Source organism: Rhinichthys klamathensis, unplaced genomic scaffold (genome assembly GCF_029890125.1).
Source record: "Rhinichthys klamathensis goyatoka isolate OS25496 unplaced genomic scaffold, OSU_Roscu_1.1 h1tg000149l_1, whole genome shotgun sequence".
Classification (NCBI taxonomy): Eukaryota; Metazoa; Chordata; class Actinopteri; order Cypriniformes; family Leuciscidae; genus Rhinichthys; species Rhinichthys klamathensis.
The window spans coordinates 674,542-694,979 of NW_026606684.1; the positions used below are offsets into that span (position 1 = coordinate 674,542).

The following is a 20,438-nucleotide window of genomic DNA, read 5'->3' on the forward strand; positions in this document are numbered from 1 at the left end:
ACTTCGCCTGAATCATACAATGTTACTTCCTAAAATGCAAAAACAACAGCCGGCTCGACATCTGATAAACATGATCGAAAACGGCTATTGCATATTTCTGTGTACATGAGATTCAACACCAATCAAGAGTCATTCAGCTCACATATGTGCATCAATGGGGCAACTCAACATCTTGTCCATTACTGTATCAACAGAAAGCATAATGGAGATGACACACCTGTGAAACCTCACTACAGATGAGACATTCAGATATCAGACAGTGGTTATAATACACAGCATAAGGAAGTGAAACTCATCTGGTCTAAACTTAACTTAGTGCTTCAGATAAACAGAGCTTTTCTGAGCATGTCATCATGGAACAGGATGCCAGTTTTTCTGTTCCCTTGTAGTAAAGGGTATAAAACCCATTGAACAGTTACACTTTATTTTGATGGTCCACTTTAGACTCTCTACAAGACAGTACTCTACTCTAATGACTCTAATGACTGGTAAATACTCTAATGACTGGTAGACATGTAGTTGCAAAGTTAATAATAGTTAGTAGAAAGTCTAAAGTGGACCATCAAAATAAAGCGTTACCCATTTAACCAATAATACTTCTAAGTCTAATGCAGAAAGAAAGATGAATTTCATACAATGCATCATGATTTCTGTTTTGTTTTGGCCAAGTTCCTGCTAATAGTCATATCTGTCGGAATGGAACCGGTTTTAAATTTAAGCAGTACTTCTGCTTCATATAAAGTTGTATTATGGCAGGAAGCTAACACTGCCCTTTTATCAGTTCTTTTACCCTTTTATTTATTTAATTCCATTTACACGTACACTAAAAAAGCACCAGCTAAACGGTTTACTGAAATGAAAACTGCAGATTAACCAGGTGGAAACATCTTATTTAAAAACAGCTATATGAAACCAAAAATGCACCACTAAGATAAACTTAACCATTAAACCAACAATCATATGACTGCTACCCACAAAAAAATACACCACATGACATGCACCATACCTGTCATCTTTTATGCCAAGGACATGATTAGATTTGCTCTGGAATGTAGGCAAATACTTGCATTTCCATACACCTTCTGAAATTTTGCAACACCAAGATGTGATTCTTCCACTCAGACTTTATACCTGCATAATTACCCTGTTTTTTTCTAGAGCAGGGTCTGACAGAGGTGCTTGAATTCCCCTAGCACTTTGAAATAGAGCATTCTGGGTAGAATACAAATAGGTCACATGGTGTTGAGGGCTAGTGGAGCACTGCACCAGTTGATTTGACCTGTGCTGCATCAGGGGTATCGTCCAAGTGAACAGATACAAATAATTGCTTTGATGTCAGTTAGCACATACTGTCACACTTTTGCCATCTTTGGCTTCCAATACAACTCAAAGCTAAATTAAGACTGCATGATTATGAGGAAGGAAAGTTAAACCACTAAATAAAATATATAACAGGGATAAAGTGAACGACAAACCATTCTTTTTGGGGCCTCTCCAGATAACAGCATCATCTGGACTACTGAGCAGAAAGCCGATGGACATGACAGCCAAGTTGTCCTCAACATACTAGACAGAGAATATATCAGCATGTAATAATGACACAAAACCCTTTGAACCAATGAAGGGGCATCAGAATCCAAATCAAAAGAGTAGATTAAAAAAAAAAATCTCACCACTGGGGACCAGCCTGAGCCACTCTGATGAACCTGCAGAGAAAACAAAGACAGAATGGGATTATAAAACATTCAGACACCTCAGCATTCTGAGACATGATGCATAATGAATCTGTCTCTGCAGTGACATACCTGCTCCCCATCTAAGCCCATTATTCTTGGTATAGACGGCCCACAGATGTCCACATCTAGGAGTGCTATCTGAAACAGGGGAAACAAACGACAACTGGCATAAGGTTGTTTATTATAGATATGGATTATGTAAACATTTAACCAGATTTTTGATAATTAAACTGAATAATTATTGTATTAAAAAAATGTGTAAATTTGGTCAGTCCAATTTGCTCATATTATTTGCTTTAATAAACAAAACAAAGCAAAGAGGTTGGGATTTGAACAACATGAAAATTGCACCACTGCAGTGCAGTACAATGATGTTAACACAAGATGTCAGTGTGGCACAGCTTAGTGAGTCAGCAACTCTCACACAGACTACATGCACATACACAGTCTGACCAGCACTGACTCATAAGTCATTACATAAGATCATCACTTCAGTTCCAGCTCTATACACACAGACCTCAGCAACCTCCAATACATGTTTAAGCTTTTAAATTCATCTCTGAAGGCCACATTACCCTGATGTGACCAGGAAACATAACCTTTCCATGGCCTTTGTGATATGACTGAAATCATTGGGTCTGTGGTTATCTCATGTCTGAGTGTACAGCCTTGATTTGGTGTGGGTTGAGTGTATACCAGACCTGGTGGTTATATTTGAACTCTAGGCCAGACGTGGAGCAGAGCTGTGAGATAAGAACAGATCCCCAAGTTTGTGAAACAGTCTCGTCATGTCATGTGCTTTAAAAATAAATTAAACTGATTAATGCGCATTAGTGTGTGAGATAACATCCAGAACACTTCAACAAATACTGCCAAAACTACAGAGCAGGTGAGATCAGCGCCGCCACTCCCACCACGCGCATCACGCGCTGTGCGTAGGGCACCAAAAATAGCCTAATGAAAAATAAATCGTCATAATAATTATAATGCGATATTTCACTATAGAAATATTATTAGGCACTTTTTAGGCATGTATATAACAAAACAGGCGGAACAAGAGTATATAATTGCTCTAGAAAGTAACGAAAGTAACATCTCAGCGGAGCCTCACAGAAAAAGCTGCAGATGTCATTCGGCACAGGAAAAAGAAGACTGGGAGGGGGATGATATTCCTGGCTTTTGTAAAAAGGAGATAATCAAAACTCTTCTTCATCCCTTACAAATAGACCCCCGAGGGCTGCTGCATGCCAACTACAGCATATGTTTAGATGATCACACCAGAGCAAATCTCCAGCCATGAGTTAGTGTTTGTGTGTGTGACTGATACGTGGACATGATAGGAACTGAGGAAAATTCCAGATGCGCTGATGATTTGACTTTTTGGATCTATGGAAGGGAGCCCTGGCTTTTCCTGCAACAAAGACATGACTCGCACCTAAATGGATCAGAAATATCAACAATGATTTGATTACAGGTTCTCAAAGCGTTTGTTTAAGTGTTTAAATGTATTTAGTTTAAAAACTAAATATAGAGTCTAATAAACGTATGACCGTCTTGCCCCTGGCTTGTGTTAAATGTTATTTGTCGACGGGTGAATTAAGCAGCACTCTTTTAAACACACTCTTGTTATGGTCACACTCAGATGATGTTTATTTCTCCCTCCCTATTCCTCTGCTTCCTGAAGGAAATTTACTGAAAGCAAACTAAGGAGTGAAAGCAGCAAAAAAGGAGCACAGAAGCCCACTTAATAGTCCCACAGGAACTGAGGAGGTCCCCTCACTCTCCATTTTGCTCTCTCTCTCAGGAAATGGCCGCACAGTGAGCAGGGTTGTAGAGAGGCTAAGACCATAGTGGCAAAAGTCAGGGATTCTCCCGCAGAGCTACAGGGGAAGTCACACCACATCCTCCCAGAGTCTCAATACTTTTTTTTGGCAACCGCTCTTCTTTTCCAGTACTTCCCTTTTTCTTGGGCTAGAAACAAAAATGTACATGCTCTCCTGTGTCTTAGTCGGCCTTCTTAAATCAATGTCTAAAAACCCTTAGGGCTCATCAAATATATGTTGAGCGAGGAGGGGAGGGTACGTCTTAACCTGACAAAAATGCTAGAATCCCACGGACCTCTTGAGGGAATATGGAACATCCAGAACAGGCCCGTTTAGGACCAGATGTAGATTTGGCTACTGTAGCCTATATGCTTATAGAGAAGCAAAGAGACATTTGCTATGTTTCCGTTGAGGTTGCAAATTTAATGCATGAAAAAATTATAATATAAAACATTTAACATTTTAACAATTTTTAAATACTTCTAAATACTTGACTATGCAAAGAAAAGTGATCAGAAGAAAAGAGCTAAAATGCAACAAATGTTCATTATTTAGCCCAATTAAGCAAATATTGCTAAATTTGTATTAAAATATTTTGGATAGAAACCTGACTAATGAGAGGTGAATATTAGGATCTTTATAAAATTGTCTTTTCATTTCAATTTGAGTACAGTGCTACAACATTAAACACAATAATACTGTAGGTAGTGTGGCTGAGCAGTTAAAGACCTGGGCCCGTATTCATAAAGAATCTTAATGCAAAGAGTAGCTCCTAGTGACAAAATTCTAAGAAAATTCTTAGAAATGTGGGCGTTTACTCTTAAAATTAAAGAAAAAATCCTAGTAAAGAAACAAGTAATTCAGAAAGCATCTTAACCCTTAAAAGAGGTCTTAAGGTCAAAATTGTTAGGAGTATGGATGAGGACTTTTAAGAGGGTTAAGAGTTTCTTTAGCAGAGGAGAAAATGACAGAAGGATGAAGAGGGAGAAGAAATGTGATGCCAGTGAGTTAATAAGACGCTATAGAAGAGATCGTGCAGGGATCATGTTTGTGACTGATCTTATTAGAGACACGCTAATATCTCCGACACAGCGCAGGAATGCCATAACGCCAGAAATGAAAGTAATCACTACATTAAGATATTTGGCAAATGGGAAAATGCAATAAAGCAGCAGTGATTTGGGTCTGTCACAACCTTCTGTAAGCAGTGATCACACAAACAATTACAGCACTTTCGGAACCTCTTATTGATTGTGTTGCAGTTCATTTAGTTTCCACTGTACATTCCCACCTTGCAGGCTCAAAAAACTGCAGTTATGAATATAGCAGGCTTCCCTGGTGCGCACAAGCAGGGGAATGAACCGTTAATAATGTGCGCTATAAACTCCCACGTCAGTTTGTTTTTGTTGCTGTTTGTGGAGCCTGGGCTGTCTACAGAGATCGCGTTTCTTTACAGTGTGTTCAGGGGACAGGCAGCCAGCGGATAGTAAGGAGATGTTTGCTGTATGTGACAAAAAATGTTTTGGCCTAAAAAACGTGTGACATCGCTTAGAGCACCTTTAATGATGGCCTAGTGTTGTTCATCCACTAACTAGGCTAACAGTAAACGGTTCTTCTGACCAGGGGCTTTCTCATCTTTCTTGTTTTTTATTCCATGTTTGCTATATTAAAACCAACATTCAAACCACCACTTAAATAGACAGCAATCAGTGTAATTGGAAAGAGTGGAACAATTTTTATCATTCTAAACCAATCAAATACCTTAGGAAATTGACCGTTCGCAGGCCCCTCCCCCAAAACGCCTATTGTCCAATCACACATCATAGCAACCGTTACTATGTGAGCAGGTCCATCAAACATTGACTCCAAGCAAGATGGTGAAGCGGTGCGCCCACGGCGTTTGTAAATCGGACAATAGATACCCCGAGAGATTGTCAGGAGGAGTTGTGTTCTTTCCGTTTCAAAAGCCGAAACGTGGTTAAATGTGTCGAACATGGCTAACTCGCGTGCAGCGTGCGTGAGACTGAGACAATGAGATTAGTCAAAGACACATGGAGAAAGCAGATCAAGAGGATCCACAAAGGAAGTACGTTTTCTAAAGTGTTGTTGTTAACATGATATTTTCGGGGGGAAATGAGCAGCAGCAGAGACTATTTATATAGAGACATGCCACTTCAGCAATCCTTATAATACAACTATATAGGGAAACGCCAAAGCTGGCGGTTGTATGCAGATGTCCCGCCCCTCCCGCTGGAAAGCCAATCGTCTGCTTTTAACAGTCAAGCCGGGAAACATTTAAGCCTATCGTCTGGTTCCACTGACGCATGCGCACAGTTGAGGTTTGCGACAGCGCAAAATACGTTACTGTTTGAAAAGGCGGCAGATTTGATATGCAGTGTATGTGTGAGTTGTGTAATATCAGACATCCCAAGTCTCCCGCAGTTTGATAGCGGCTCCCTGATGCCCGCAAATTAGTTCAAATCTCCCCGAATCTAGAGCGAGCGAGCAAGAGCTCACACATACTGTGCTTCAAACTGTGTAGCGCGCGCACGTGAGAGGGAGAGAACCCTTGCGCATGCGTAGTAAAAGTATAACCTGTGGGGAAAAAGGCGTTTTAAACCTTATTTTGGGGCAAAGTCATCAAACTTTTTCAGCGATTTTTATCATATTTTCCTGCTGTTTCTATACATGCAGTTTTTATGTCCCGGTGACCAGTGAAACTGCAGTTCTGACTCTCTGCCCATTCATTTAGATAGGATCCTGGTCTTGTTAGTCCGAAATAGCTGCCCGGAGGCGTTGCCAAGACGGCGGCCGAGTGGCATGACTTGCCTAAAAGGACTTTGGCAGCAGTCACTAGCAGTGCAGGCAGCACCTGTAGACTACATTTTAGACTAACGTTAGAGGAGTGCACGTTCGCAACGGGGAACGCATGAAGCTTACTTGACAACATCAGTTCATATCAATATCGTAACGAATAGAAATAATGTATGGTTATCTGCATCTTTCCATCTATTATGTATAGTTCCTTTTTAAACACGAAAATCGCATTCAGCATGACACGCAAGCGGTTGCCGTGGTAATGAACAACCTGCTTGTTAAACCGAATGAATAATCCTGTATCTGAGGCAAAATTACTAAATATGCAGCGCGAGTTATATATTTCTAACTCCAAACAATTAGCCACTGAAACAGCTTATAAAATCTTCAAGGCTGTGCTGGTTGCATTTGAGGTAACGTTACAGGTCATGGGGTTTTTCAGATTTCGCTTGAGACCGGTTTGAGAGCTTGAGAGCATTATTAGGCTCGATAGTAGTCGTGTCTCCTTCATTGCGTATTTTTATATTTTGAATATATCCCTCCACTGCATACTGTAACCCCTTTTGCCTCGATCTGGAGGATATCGCGGAGGTATTGCTCCAAAAAAGGTCACTGACGCACCTCTTCCCGTCATGGCAATCTGTGGCGCTGGCTATGGGCACTGGTCGTGTTTGACCATTTGTTTGACGGGCGTAGCAACAATAACTAGGGGGCGTGGCTTTTGCGAACGGTCAATTAACAGCAAGGCAAAAAAAGGATTTATATACATAAATATAATGTGCGTGTGCGTGTGAGTAAACTCTATACTTAAAATGGATCTTTTTTTTCCTTCTTGGACAACCAACCAATCACAGTCTTCACAAGAGTGAGTCATACATAGCAACGGGGTCAGCCCCGCCTCCTCACTAAGATGACAGTTTTTGTCTTTTCCTTACTCAGAGTTGCTCTCAGACCGTTCCCGAATCGCTCTTAAGCTAAGACTCCTACGTAAAAGTTTTTAAGCTAAATTAAGAATCTTAGAATCTTTATGAATACGGGCCCTGGACTGGTAACCCAAAGGTTGTTGGTTCAAAGCTTAAAAGGGGAGATTCCTGAGTCATAATCAAAGACCTCTCAGCGACTGGTCACAACACAATAACTGATCATCCAATAACTGATCAAATCTGTTAACAATACTGTTAAAGAACTGGGACTTTTAAACTGTCCCGCTGCAGGCAATTATTCTCAACCATAAAAACAAGTAGCTGTTATATTCATCAGGATTCTGCAGACAGCTACTAAACCACCAGCATTCCCTTAGAAAGCAGCTTGGGATACAGAAAAAAGTTTTACATAGGCACAGCTCTCTCATAAAGGGTATTTATCTTATGTTAAAGAGGAGGAGGAGGAGGAGAGAGTTCATCCAAAGGGAAATTCTTATATCTTATTAATTCACACATCTGGAGGCAAGTTATAAAAATACGTCACTGTATCTCTACAGACAAACAGAAAGATATTTAATAGACATGTCTAAGAAAAAGGAAAACAGGCTGAGATTAAGAAAAAAATTGTGGTTTCTACTTGTGGAACCAAAAAAGGGTGTTTTCAACAGCCTAAAGCACTTAAAATGGCACAAGAACAAGACATTCTTGTCAAACACAAGTCTTTTCCCAGTTTCAGTTGAGCGGAGACTATAACCCTGTAATCAAAACTATGAGACAGACTCCATATGGAAATTCAGCCTTTGCTTTTTGATACAAACTTATTCTAACACAGTGATTTAACATTAAAATATGTCTCATCACAATTTCATTGAGTTTCAGCATAAAGTATAAAACAAAATGTAGGATGTTTCAAATTTATAAACTTGATCTGATTACAACTGTACAGCAGGTTCATCCAGTTATCACCAGTAACACACAATCTTCCTCATTAACAGCTACATAAAGCTTTTCATTATGCTCTAACCATGACCTCATCCCTCATTGCACTGCTCCAGTTACTGTGAGTGAACGCCACACCTGTAAATTACACTGCTTTTCCAACTCGCATGCACCTTCTGTCAAAAGCCTGAAGCACTCAACCTATTAAAATGTAAATTGAGTAAATTCAATACATAGATGCTTATTAGCACGAAATGAGTCTTAGGGTAAACAATATGTTTACTATGATAATCTACCCTATTAAAAGAACACCATGCATTCTTTAAATTCATGATGTCAGTCTACAATCTTTAACAGCATGACCTTTAGCGTTTACTGTTGCAAACCAAAATAACAAAGCAAAATAATAAGAGTAGATGGATGGATGTGCTTAAACTGGGACAGTTTATTTACCTATCTCATTTTTTTATATATTTATTACGTAATATACACACACTATTTTTGAAAAGGTTGGTATTTTAATATGTCCTAAAGTAAAGACAATCACAGAATTGCAGTCTTCAGTGTCACATGTATATCGGTATATACAGTTGTAATAGAACATTTTCAACCCCCATTGCAAATCAGGTTTATTGGCAAAATTGACAGACTTTCAGCTGTTTGTAATGAACAAATCAAACAAACGTAATTGAAAACGTAATCCCTCACAACAGCACAAATCTGCAAAACAGGTGTTGTCTAATGCCGAGTTCACACTGAACGATTTTAAACCTGATTTTCGCTCGCTGACAGGTTTTGGGAGAATCGGTGCTCGTTCACGCGAGTGAAAAATCACGCAGTGTGAATTATCAAAGACGCGATCTGAGAGAATCTCAGGTTTATTATATAGACCTCAATATCAGTGTTTTAATAGATATATTTACAATTATATCAAACAGAAACAAAGCACAAACATTTGCTTGACCAGCAGCAACAGCACCACATTGCAAAATTATTTATTTACCCCCAACTCTCTTTGCTGAACACACAATCCTTGCTCCCCTTGTCTCCCCAACCATTTCCTCCTGCATTATCTGTATCATAATCTGAAAATCAGCGCACAGACAATTTGGATCGCAATCTTCTTGCAGGCTATTATTTTTAATAACAATTTCAGTCTTGAAAATATTTTTCAAGACTGAAATTTTCAAGACTGAAAAAATACTGTCGTGATCTTGCGTTATTTCCTTATCACTTCTCGCGTGTTTGGTTGTGAAACGTAGTTTGCGGACCAGACAGAAGTTGTCGGCAATTCTTTCTTTTGTAAAGTCATGCAGTGTGAAAACCTCCTGTCGTCGATTCCATTGTGCAGTGTGAAAAGAACAGTGACCTGAGTACTTTGAAAATCATGCTGTGTGAACTCGGCATTAAAGGAGTAGTTCACTTTCAAATGAAAATTAGCCCATGATTTACTCACCCTCAAGCCATCCTAGGTGTATATGACTTCTCTCAGACGAATACAATCGGAGTTATATTTAAAAATATCCTGGCTCTTCCAAGCTTTAGAATGGCAGTGGATTGCAACCAACAGATTGAAGCTCAATTACGGGCATCCAATCCATCGTAAACGAACTCCAAACGGCTCCTGTGGGTTAATAAAGGCCTTCTGAAGCAAAACGATGAGTTTCTGTAAGAAAAATATTAATATATAAAACTTTATAAAGTAAGATAACTAGCTTCCGGCCAAATGAACATACGGATTCCACTTAAGTGTAAAGTACAACTTATACGAGTAATGCGACGTACTGCTGATATTTACGCTACGCCATGACGCACTAAGCTACTTCTGACGTCATAAATTTTGTAAGTTGCGCATTAGGTGCAAGTAGACTGCGTATGGATGTTTGACCGGAAGCTAGAATTGTACTTTGTAACGTGATAAATATGAATATTTTTCTTACACAAACTCATCGTTTTGCTTCAGAAGGCCTTTATTAACCCACTGGGGCCGTTTGGAGTTTGTTTTTACGATGGATGGATGCACGTTTTTGAGCTTCAATCTGTTGGTTGCAATCCACTGCCATTAGGGATGCACGATGACATCGGGACAACATCGGTATCGGCCGATAAAAGCTTAAAATGACCATCATCGGCATCGGCCGATATGAATATTACTGCCGATGAGCCTTGCCGATAGGGTGGCGTGTTTCCTATGCGCACGTGATGACCGTGAACAAAGCATGAGCGCCAGAAACTTAAACTTCCAACTAGGGGTGTGCGTCTCACGGTTTTTGATCGTGAACGATTAAAATGTCTCCACGATCTGCTTTTGAAGAAAAATCATAGTATCGTGCATTCTATCAGTTCAATTCTGGCACCTTCTTCTCAACATACTGTACAATGCGACGTACATTCACATCACATGTAAACGCAGAGGTAGAGTTACACTCACGAGACACTGCAATTCACAAAAGTTCATTATTTGCATGTGCGTCAAAATCTTGCTTAAACATGTCATTCACGTGCTGATGCGCTATTCTAACATGCGCTTTTCTGAGCGTACACCCGACGCTCACAGGAACTAAAAGCCTGTCACAGCGCCTGCATACTGGACTAAGTTATCTTTCGAGTCTTATTGCGCTAATACTGTCAAATACACACAAGGTTTACATAACATAAACAAAGTTGGTTATGTCTAAAGTGAAAGCAAACAGAGAAAATCTGCTTGTCAAATGCGTGTATATTAGACGCGTCGCGTTTAGTTCTTAAAGAGACAGTAATAATATGCTGCTGCTTGTCCTTAAAGAGATAGTTCACCCAGAAATAAAAATGCTGTCATTATTTACTCACTCTAATGTTGTTCCAAACCTGTATTGTATTCATTTCTTTCTTGTGCTTAAATATACTATGGAAGTCACTGGAGTACAGCAACTGTTTGGTTAGCCACAATCTTCCAAATAACTTTTATTTTCAACAGAAGAAAGAAATTTATTTGGGTTTAAAACAACTTGAGAGAGTAAATTATGACAATTTAAATTTTTGGGAGAACTATCCCTTTAAATGTTAATAAAACAACAAAACACAAAGAGGAAATCACTCACAGCTCTTGACTGAGAACTTTAATAGAAGCTTTAATAAGCTTTTTTTGCACTTAGAAAAATACAAATATATCGGTATCGGCATCGGGCAAAATTAGTTTGAAAATATCGGCATATCGAATATCGGCCAAAATCCAATATCGTGCATCCCTAACTGCCATTAGAAAACTGGGAAGAGCCAGGACATTTTTAAATATAACTCCGATTGTATTTGTCTGAGAGAAGAAAGTCATATACACCTATGGCTTGAGGGTGAGTAAATCATGGGCTAATTTTCATTTTAAGTGAACTAATCCTTTAAGCACACCTGATGCAACTAATCAAGGGCTTCATTAGTTGCACCAGGTGTGCTTGAGCTAGAACACATGAAATATCTGAACTGTTAGGTTTGTTGAGTGTCACGTTTGACTGCATGTTAGAAATATGGTAAAAAAAATGGTTCTAAAAAGTTAAGAGAAGATATCATCGCCCTTCACAAACAAGGAACAGGATACAAAAAGATAGCGAAGGCACTAAATGTTCCTAGAGACAACGTTGGAAGCATAGTTTGCAAGTTCAAAGTTTAAGGAACAGTGGTTACACTACCTGGAGGGGGCAGAAAAAGGGAGCTATCAACGGCTGCAACCAGATTTCTGAGAAGGCAAGGCAAAGTTCAGAAAAACCCTTGAGTGACTGGAAAAGACCTGCAGCAAGACTTGGCGGCAACAGGCACTAAGGTTTCAGTTTTCACCGTAAGAGTTTCACAGTAACACATGCGGTTTCCATGCCAGACCTCCAAGACATACACCACTACTGACCCAAAAGTGCTCAAAATCATATAAATAAGCCACAGAAGTTTGGGGATTCTGTTCTGTGGAGCGATGAAACAAAACTGAAACTTTTCGGCCCTATGGATCAGTGGTATGTCTGGAGGAAGAAGAATGAAGCATCTGCTGAGTTAGACCTTCCAACAGGACAATGATCCCAAGCATACCTTATATTCCACCAAGGCTTGATTGCAGAAGAAGTCCTGGAATATTCTACAGTGACCATCACAGTCACCTGACTTCAAATCCCACCAGAGATTTTCTATGGAGTTCAAGAAGGCAGTTGCAGCACACAAAGAAAATTACTGAACTGGAGGCCATTGCTCATGAGGAATGGGCTAAGATTCCTCAGAAACACTGCCAGAAGCTGGTGTCTGGTTGTACATCTCATTTGCAGCAGGTCATAACAGCAAAAGGGTGTTCTACTAAGTACTAAAAATGCTTGCCATGAAGGGGTTGCATAATTTTGAGACTGCAGAAGTCATTAAAAGTGGCATTTTCAGTTGAATTTGGTTTGATTTGTTCATTACAAACAGCTGAAAGTCTGTAAATTTTGCCAATAAACCTGATTTGCAACGGGGGTTGAATAATTTCGATTACAACTGTATATAAAAAAACAAAGAATAAGAAGAGAAAAGGTCATATTAAAGCTAATAAAGTTGAAAGACTTTATCATAAAATTAACATCAGATGCGAGGTCTCTCTTTCTGTTCCACATCCAGTTTTTTCCATGTGAAATAAACTCCTTATGACTGATATCAAGCATGTGGGGTAAAGTGTCTCTTATCTGCTGAAGGTTGCACTAGGAGGGCCTCTCAACGCTTTCCTGATTCTTTCAGTTCTCAGGAAGTGTGAACACCACACAAGGCATTCAACAGGAAGTTCCCACTCAAGCTTGGGCTCAAGGAATTGACAGGGGGACTTTTGACACAGCAGATAAGTGTGAGCTATCAGCACACAGGCCTGAGTGGAAGGTGCTGTTTGGAGATCATACCAACACACACATAGGGTTTCCACTGTCAACAGCATCAGCCAGGGTGACCATAGTCCTACACTCACCTCAGATGATCACAAAAAAAGACATCACCTCGATTATTTTCTGCAGGCTACAGCGTCCCATTACTACATATACCGTGTGCTTGAGACATAGTAACAGTCCCTGAAGAAAAAAATCAATATGAAAAATGCAGTTGCACAAACTGCAATCTAACAATGGAGAGTGGGATATAAAAGAAAAGAAAAAAACATGACCCATAATTTCAAAGTGAGACCTTTTAAAGGCACTTCTGAATACTGGAAGCAGAGAGCGTGGGACTAGATTCTTCTCGGCTTTTTAGATGTCGGCCACATTGGATCGCTTCATCGCTTCACATTGTGGATGTCCCCAAGCTGTGAGATTTAAATTGTTTGAGGGATTGCAGATTATTTCATTCAGTGAGCTGCCAAAGGGTAAACAGCGGACTCAGTCTGCACACGCTGACAGCACTATTGTGGCCGCAGTTTGTTGAGACGAGATCAATACAGCTCTCCCTAGTGCACTGGCTCAGAAAGAGTCCCAGGCAGAGCCGTGCTGTTCTCAATGAACCTGGTAAACACAGCTCTTTCTGCCGCAGAGCCCTACAATGCACTAAAAATAGCCAGCAGTCTCAGACAGAGAAACATTATTGTGAAGTGCTTGGCTCGGATGCTGTGATACAAACAGAAGCTTTTCCTGTTCACTGCACTCTCATAGTGATTCATCCAAGTTCAAAAGCATAAGTGTTATGTTATCCCCTCAGCGGTTGGTTGGTTTTCCTATTCTGATTAATACAATAATATTTTGCTAAAGGCACTGCACTTAAAATGTCTGTTATGATTTCAGAAATGTTTCTGAACGAATTTGGAAATGTGACTTAATGTTCATAGTGCTGTAAGGCAATCTGTAAATAGTATATTGAATAACAAGCTAGAATGAAAATTAATCAAAAGGTATGAGTTAGGCGTTCAGCCAATTTAAATTAGTTGTGGCACTTCATATTTTGATGAGTGCAAAAAAATAGTTTTATTCGAAAAGGGGAAGTCATAATTAAGTATTGATAAAAAAAAACACACACACACATTCACTGGTATCACAATCGTAAGAGAAATATTGGACAAAACAAAAGCTGTGATCATATTTAGCGATCATATTTCTACTAAAATCTACAGTAGTTGACTAAGTCGAAGGCAACATAGATGTAACTCATGACATCCAACAGGCGTTTGTGGAGTTAGTTCAAAAAACAAAAACGGCATCAGGGCGGATGAAAGAAGCAGATACATTTTTTTGTACATAATTTACTTCTATGGATTCAAAGAATTTTTTCTACCACGAAAATAGTACTTAAAAGATGCAGTATGTAATATTGACACTCAGCTAGTGGTTGAAATGTGTACTGCATGTGTCCAAATTCAAAATATCGGAGAGAGTCGCTTCCCCACCCCCTCCTCCTCCTCAGACTCAACGATCATGTGCATTGCCAGATTGAGGACAAGAAACAGGAAGGAGCACACACACTGAAAGTTGATCAGTTGATTTATCTGCATTTTAATGTCTCTGGTGGTGATAGGGCTTTTTAGATGGATGCCAAGGCTTCCATCTGCGATCGCTGACCTAGTTTGTTTGCTGACTTCCATGGCTGCAATACGCTAAGTTTCCCGCCAACTGGCAAACCGGGGTGTAGAAATACTATTGGGTAAATTGGCTGTGGGCGGGATCACACAGTTCAAAATAAAAACAGGCATTGGGACATGGAACGCACATTTTACATTTCATGGCATTATTTTTTGGCAAGTATGTGAACTTAGCATATTGCCTAAATATCTGCAAACATATTATGGTATTTTTATGCTTTAGTAAACTCCACTAAAATTACATACAGCACCTTTAAAAAAATCTGTAAAGTTCAAATTAATTTGTTTTGAAAAAGTGAAAAGACAAACAAACAAGAAATTGACTTTTTTTTGCTGTATTAAAATTAAGTAAAATCTACCCCAACTCTAACTTTTCAACATAATTCTGTATAATAGTGCGATTAAATATAACTTAAATCCTTTCAAATTATTGAGTAACTTCTACTTGCACTTTTAAAAACAATAGCATAAATACATGCATATGTATGTATACATATATTATTTATACGCATACCAAAATATATATATATATATATATATATATATATATATATATATATATACACACACACACTCACCTAAAGGATTATTAGGAACACCTGTTCAATTTCTCATTAATGCAATTATCTAATCAACCAATCACATGGCAGTTGCTTCGATGTATTTAGGGGTGTGGTCCTGGTCAAGACAATCTCCTGAACTCCAAACTGAATGTCAGAATGGGAAAGAAAGGTGATTTAAGCAATTTTGAGCGTGGCATGGTTGTTAGTGCCAGACGGGCCGGTCTGAGTATTTCACAATATGCTCAGTTACTGGGATTTTCACGCACAACCATTTCTAGGGTTTACAAAGAATGATGATGCTAGAGGTCAGAGGAGAATGGGCCGACTGATTCAAGCTGATAGAAGAGCAACTTTGACTGAAATAACCACTCGTTACAACCGAGGTATGCAGCAAAGCATTTGTGAAGCCACAACACGCACAACCTTGAGGCGGATGGGCTACAACAGCAGAAGACCCCACCGGGTACCACTCATCTCCACTACAAATAGGAAAAAGAGGCTACAATTAGCAAGAGCTCACCAAAAATGGACAGTTGAAGACTGGAAAAATGTTGCCCGGTCTGATGAGTCTCGATTTCTGTTGAGACATTCAGATGGTAGAGTCAGAATTTGGTGTAAACAGAATGAGAACATGGATCCATCATGCCTTGTTACCACTGTGCAGGCTGGTGGTGGTGGTGTAATGGTGTGGGGGATGTTTTCTTGGCACACTTTAGACCCCTTAGTGCCAATTGGGCATCGTTTAAATGCCACGGCCCACCTGAGCATTGTTTCTGACCATGTCCATCCCTTTATGGCCACCATGTACCCATCCTCTGATGGCTACTTCCATCAGGATAATGCACCATGTCACAAAGCTCGAATCATTTCAAATTGGTTTCTTGAACATGGCAATGAGTTCACTGTACTAAAATGGCCCCCACAGTCACCAGATCTCAACCCAATAGAGCATCTTTGGGATGTGGTGGAACGGGAGCTTCGTGCCCTGGATGTGCATCCCACAAATCTCCATCAACTGCAAGATGCTATCCTATCAATATGGGCCAACATTTCTAAAGAATGCTTTCAGCACCTTGTTGAATCAATGCCACGTAGAATTAAGGCAGTTCTGAAGGCGAAAGGGGGTCAAACACAACACAATATTAGTATGGTGTTCCTAATAATCCTTTAGGTGTGTGTATATATATATATATATATATATATATATATATATTGAAGACAATTCAGAGTGGTGTCAGGCATTGTGTGGGATTGTTTTCCTCCTTTACAGCCAACAACAACACATGAAAAGAAGGTCAGCGAACTCATCTGATAGGAGACAATATTATCAAGATTTCACAAGTCAGGCTTCATTGAATCATATTTGTATTTGTGGCTTAACACTGTTAATCCTAAAAATAAAATAAAAATCCCCAAAAAAAGAATATACTTAAAGCTGTATGCGACCCTTAAACAATAAGAAAAACACAATTTACAAATAATTGCATGAAAAAAAAATCTTAAAAAAATTATCTCAGACACCATATCTAAAACTAATGAAGCCAGGCAGAAATGAGGGAACTTACCTCTTTGGAGTCATCACTAGCTAATGCATGAGACAGATGTGCGCTGAATGTGCTCTTCCCAACACCCCCTTTGCCAGACAAAACTAGAATTTTGTGCTTCACAGAGGTCATTTTTTGTCTGATTTCCTCTATGGCTGCAATGACAAAAAACAATGTCATACACAGCAGATTTAGATGGAGCTAACAAGCTATTATAATTAAAAGAACACTGATGTTGTACATCAATCATCATCCAATAACAAATCTAAGAAAATAACATCTTAAAGAGTCATATTAAGACATGCAATTTGATCTTTCTTTCTTTTTCTTTTTTTTTTTACATTTGAAACATCTAGAATGAAACTGTTCACATACAGCAGTAAAAGTGTAATATGTATTTACATAAATGAATCAATGTATACCAGGATCAGGGGCTTTAGCGGCACCGGACGCACATATATTCTGGTTTGGGCATCCCTGACATGATGAAGATTTACCAGCCTGTTCACTGTTTGTGCCCGGACAGTCTAGACAGAATGACAACAGACTTTAAAAAAAGTAAACAGACATATAAAGTGTGAATCATGTACAGATGCCTCCATTTTCTTTATTTTAACTGAGATTATTAAAAAACATAAAGACAGATGGACTCAGACACAACAAGTTCAGAAGTTCACACTTAATTTGCTAGCATGTTGCAATTTTAACTATATTTATGGATGTTAAACTAAACAGTAGATAAACGTCTAAGCAGCTGACACAGGCAGTTGTTGTAACGTTACCAGACTAAAATGACAGATGTCAGTTTAAGATAGACATCAGAGAGGCACAGCGAAACGTGTAGTTGGATATGTGTATAGTTTAAACTAGGGTAGTAGTTTAAACTAAACTGTAAACAGATGGCACTTAAAAAAAGTGTGGATTCAATGTCCTTAGAGTTAATGATATACACATTTATTAGACTTACGCTCTGGCGCATTACTAGGAACATCCGCCATCTTTCAAATCCTGCGCAGTTAGACGGGCTCTGGCAGTTCCTGACAGTGGTGCAACGACCATGATCTTCCCCGGATAATGCAGTGTGTCGAAAGTTCCACACGCTCACATTGCGGTATTTTGACTCGCAGTGATAGACATTCTCTGGTCAAATCATCAAATGTAAAAATATTTGTTAACTTTTATTCACATCAGGGACCACTTAAAGTGGAAATGAGACGTTAAATTAATTCCCAGTAAAGTTAACATTAAATTAATTCCCACTCTAATTAAAAAGGATATTACAAACATGACAAATGAAACAAATAATAATAATAATTATATATATATATATATATATATATATATATATATATATATATATATATATATATATATATATATATATATATATATATATGTATATATATATATATATATATATGTATATATATATATATATATATATATATATATATATATATATATATATATATATATATATATATAGAGAGAGAGAGAGAGAGAGAGAGAGAGAGAGAGAGACTTTTGTGTAATTTATGGTTTGCTTATTTAAGGATTTCTTAACTCTTTATCTGATGTGGTCTGGAGTGCTTTTTATGAGGAAGAATTTTTCTCTGAATTACTTCTCATTTCTAGGTGGTAGCCTAACCAGTTTATGCAGATAAGTTTGTACAAAATGAGCATACAATAATGTAACTTTTACATAAATGTCCACTTTGTCATTGTCCTTTTTAAAAAAATTCAGTATGTGGCATGTTAAGTGGTTAATTGTAGATTTCTTGGTGTCTTACAAACTATGTTTGAATGGCAAACACATAGCTTTTGAAAAAAGTCAAATACTGTGGCCTTCTGCCTTGAGCGAAAGTGGATTAGAGGTCAATAATAACGCTTGTGCAAATCAAAAGGAATGTAGCTCTGTGACTACAAATGCCAATCATATTACCATAGACACAACTTTTGATCACGGATCTACACACTCTCTCAGCTTTTAGTTAGATAATGATTAAAATACAGTTTTAACTCTCAGTCACAGAAGGGCTAACTCAAGTGTTTGTACAGGGCTTTTGAGGAAGCAGAAATGACTTTCTGGCAACACTGGAGTTAGTTTCCTACATCCTCCCAAGGGCCATGTCACTGTATACAGGATGGCTTTGTGCTTGAATTGCCCAGTTACGGATTTTTCTTTTTAAATGCCAGAGAATGACATAAATGGCAAAAGGTGATTGTCTGCTTCTGACCATTTGTCATCAACAACTCTTATAAAGCTTTTGAGATTGACTCTTTAAACTTCTCAGACATTTAACATATAGATGTTGTGGGACAGGTGGCAACATTAACCTCAAACTATAAACATGTGATTTTCTGTCCTGTATGTTCATTTATCCATGATAAAGTTTTATTGGGACTTTATCATGAAAAAACAAAAAGAACAAAAAATTCTCTTGTGCAGGGGGTTGGTTTGTTTTCTTGACGATTGTAGCTCCCGGTGATCCGAATCAGAATTTTGGGCCCCTGAGTTTTCCATGGACATGATGTAATATGAGATGTCCTTTGTTTTTTAACATTCTTCACAAATGCTTATAGAGTGCAGCTGGCCATGAAAAGACACACCAAGACAGGCACTATGGAAGGAGATTCCCCTCGTCCCCCATTCATATAAAAACTCTTTTATGAATCCCCCAGGTGTGCTGAGGAATTTTCTCTTTTGCTGAGTTGATCAGAAAACTTTGTTGTTGTTTTTTGTTGCAAAAGCTGTACTCTCTCTGAAAAGCAGTACAACATATTAGTGATGTAAATTTTAAAATGCAATTTAGCACTGACAAAGAAAAAAAGTGCAGCAATATTATATAAAGTTATTTTATTTTATTTTTTAGTTCATGCACACACCAGTGTAATATGTCATGCTGTCCTGTAGGGGGTGACAAAAGAATTACTGAAGAAAAAGATAATTTTATGTTTTTATTTGCATTTATTTATTTATTTGTATGCATTTATGCATTTATAAATGCCTAAATTATGGAGAAATAATTATGGAGAATATCTACAACCTGCAACTTCAAGAATACTAACACAAAGCAGTAACATTTTGAATAAAAAGCATATTATTGTGATTGGTTATCCCATCACATGACCTGCACTCAAATCATGCAAATTCATATAAAAGCACTGACTCATAAACGCTAGCAAGTCACTCACTGTCTATAAAGGTGTCTCTGTCTGTTACCTCAAATACCCCAGGGCAAGTACACAGATAAATGTCAGTTTGTTGCCAAGGAAACTATTCCACCTGGCTAGCTTAAGATGGACAGTCACCACTCCTAGTCCACTGGAAATGGTGGGGGAGGGTGTGTTTTTGTTTTATTGTACTGAGACCAAGAAGAAGAGAGTGTTTTTCTTAATTTATCGTATTGTTATCATGTTTACATTAGTGTCAGACACCAGAAATGAGGGGTTTAGAATAGCTGAAAAAGGCAAGACATGGAGAGTGAGCTTGTGCTTTGAGTAACCCGTTTAATCCCACCGGTCACAATTGTGACCGCATCTTTTTTCTTATTTCTG

At 38.5% G+C, this 20,438-nt stretch overlaps 1 protein-coding gene across 1 annotated transcript in view; it reads right to left on the minus strand.

Annotated features, from left to right (window-relative positions):
• The window catches only part of nubp1 (nucleotide binding protein 1 (MinD homolog, E. coli)), a 36,289-nt gene extending 18,353 nt beyond the window's left edge, over positions 1-17,936 (minus strand). The window contains exons 1-6 of the mRNA XM_056258176.1: positions 17,848-17,936; positions 17,303-17,407; positions 16,902-17,035; positions 1,806-1,874; positions 1,674-1,706; positions 1,476-1,566 (exon numbers count right to left, since the gene is read on the minus strand). Coding sequence (XP_056114151.1) covers positions 1,476-1,566; positions 1,674-1,706; positions 1,806-1,874; positions 16,902-17,035; positions 17,303-17,407; positions 17,848-17,878 — 463 coding nt within the window. The 5' untranslated portion in view covers positions 17,879-17,936. The remainder of the gene's footprint in view (positions 1-1,475; positions 1,567-1,673; positions 1,707-1,805; positions 1,875-16,901; positions 17,036-17,302; positions 17,408-17,847) is intronic.
• Positions 17,937-20,438: the final 2,502 nt, after the last annotated feature.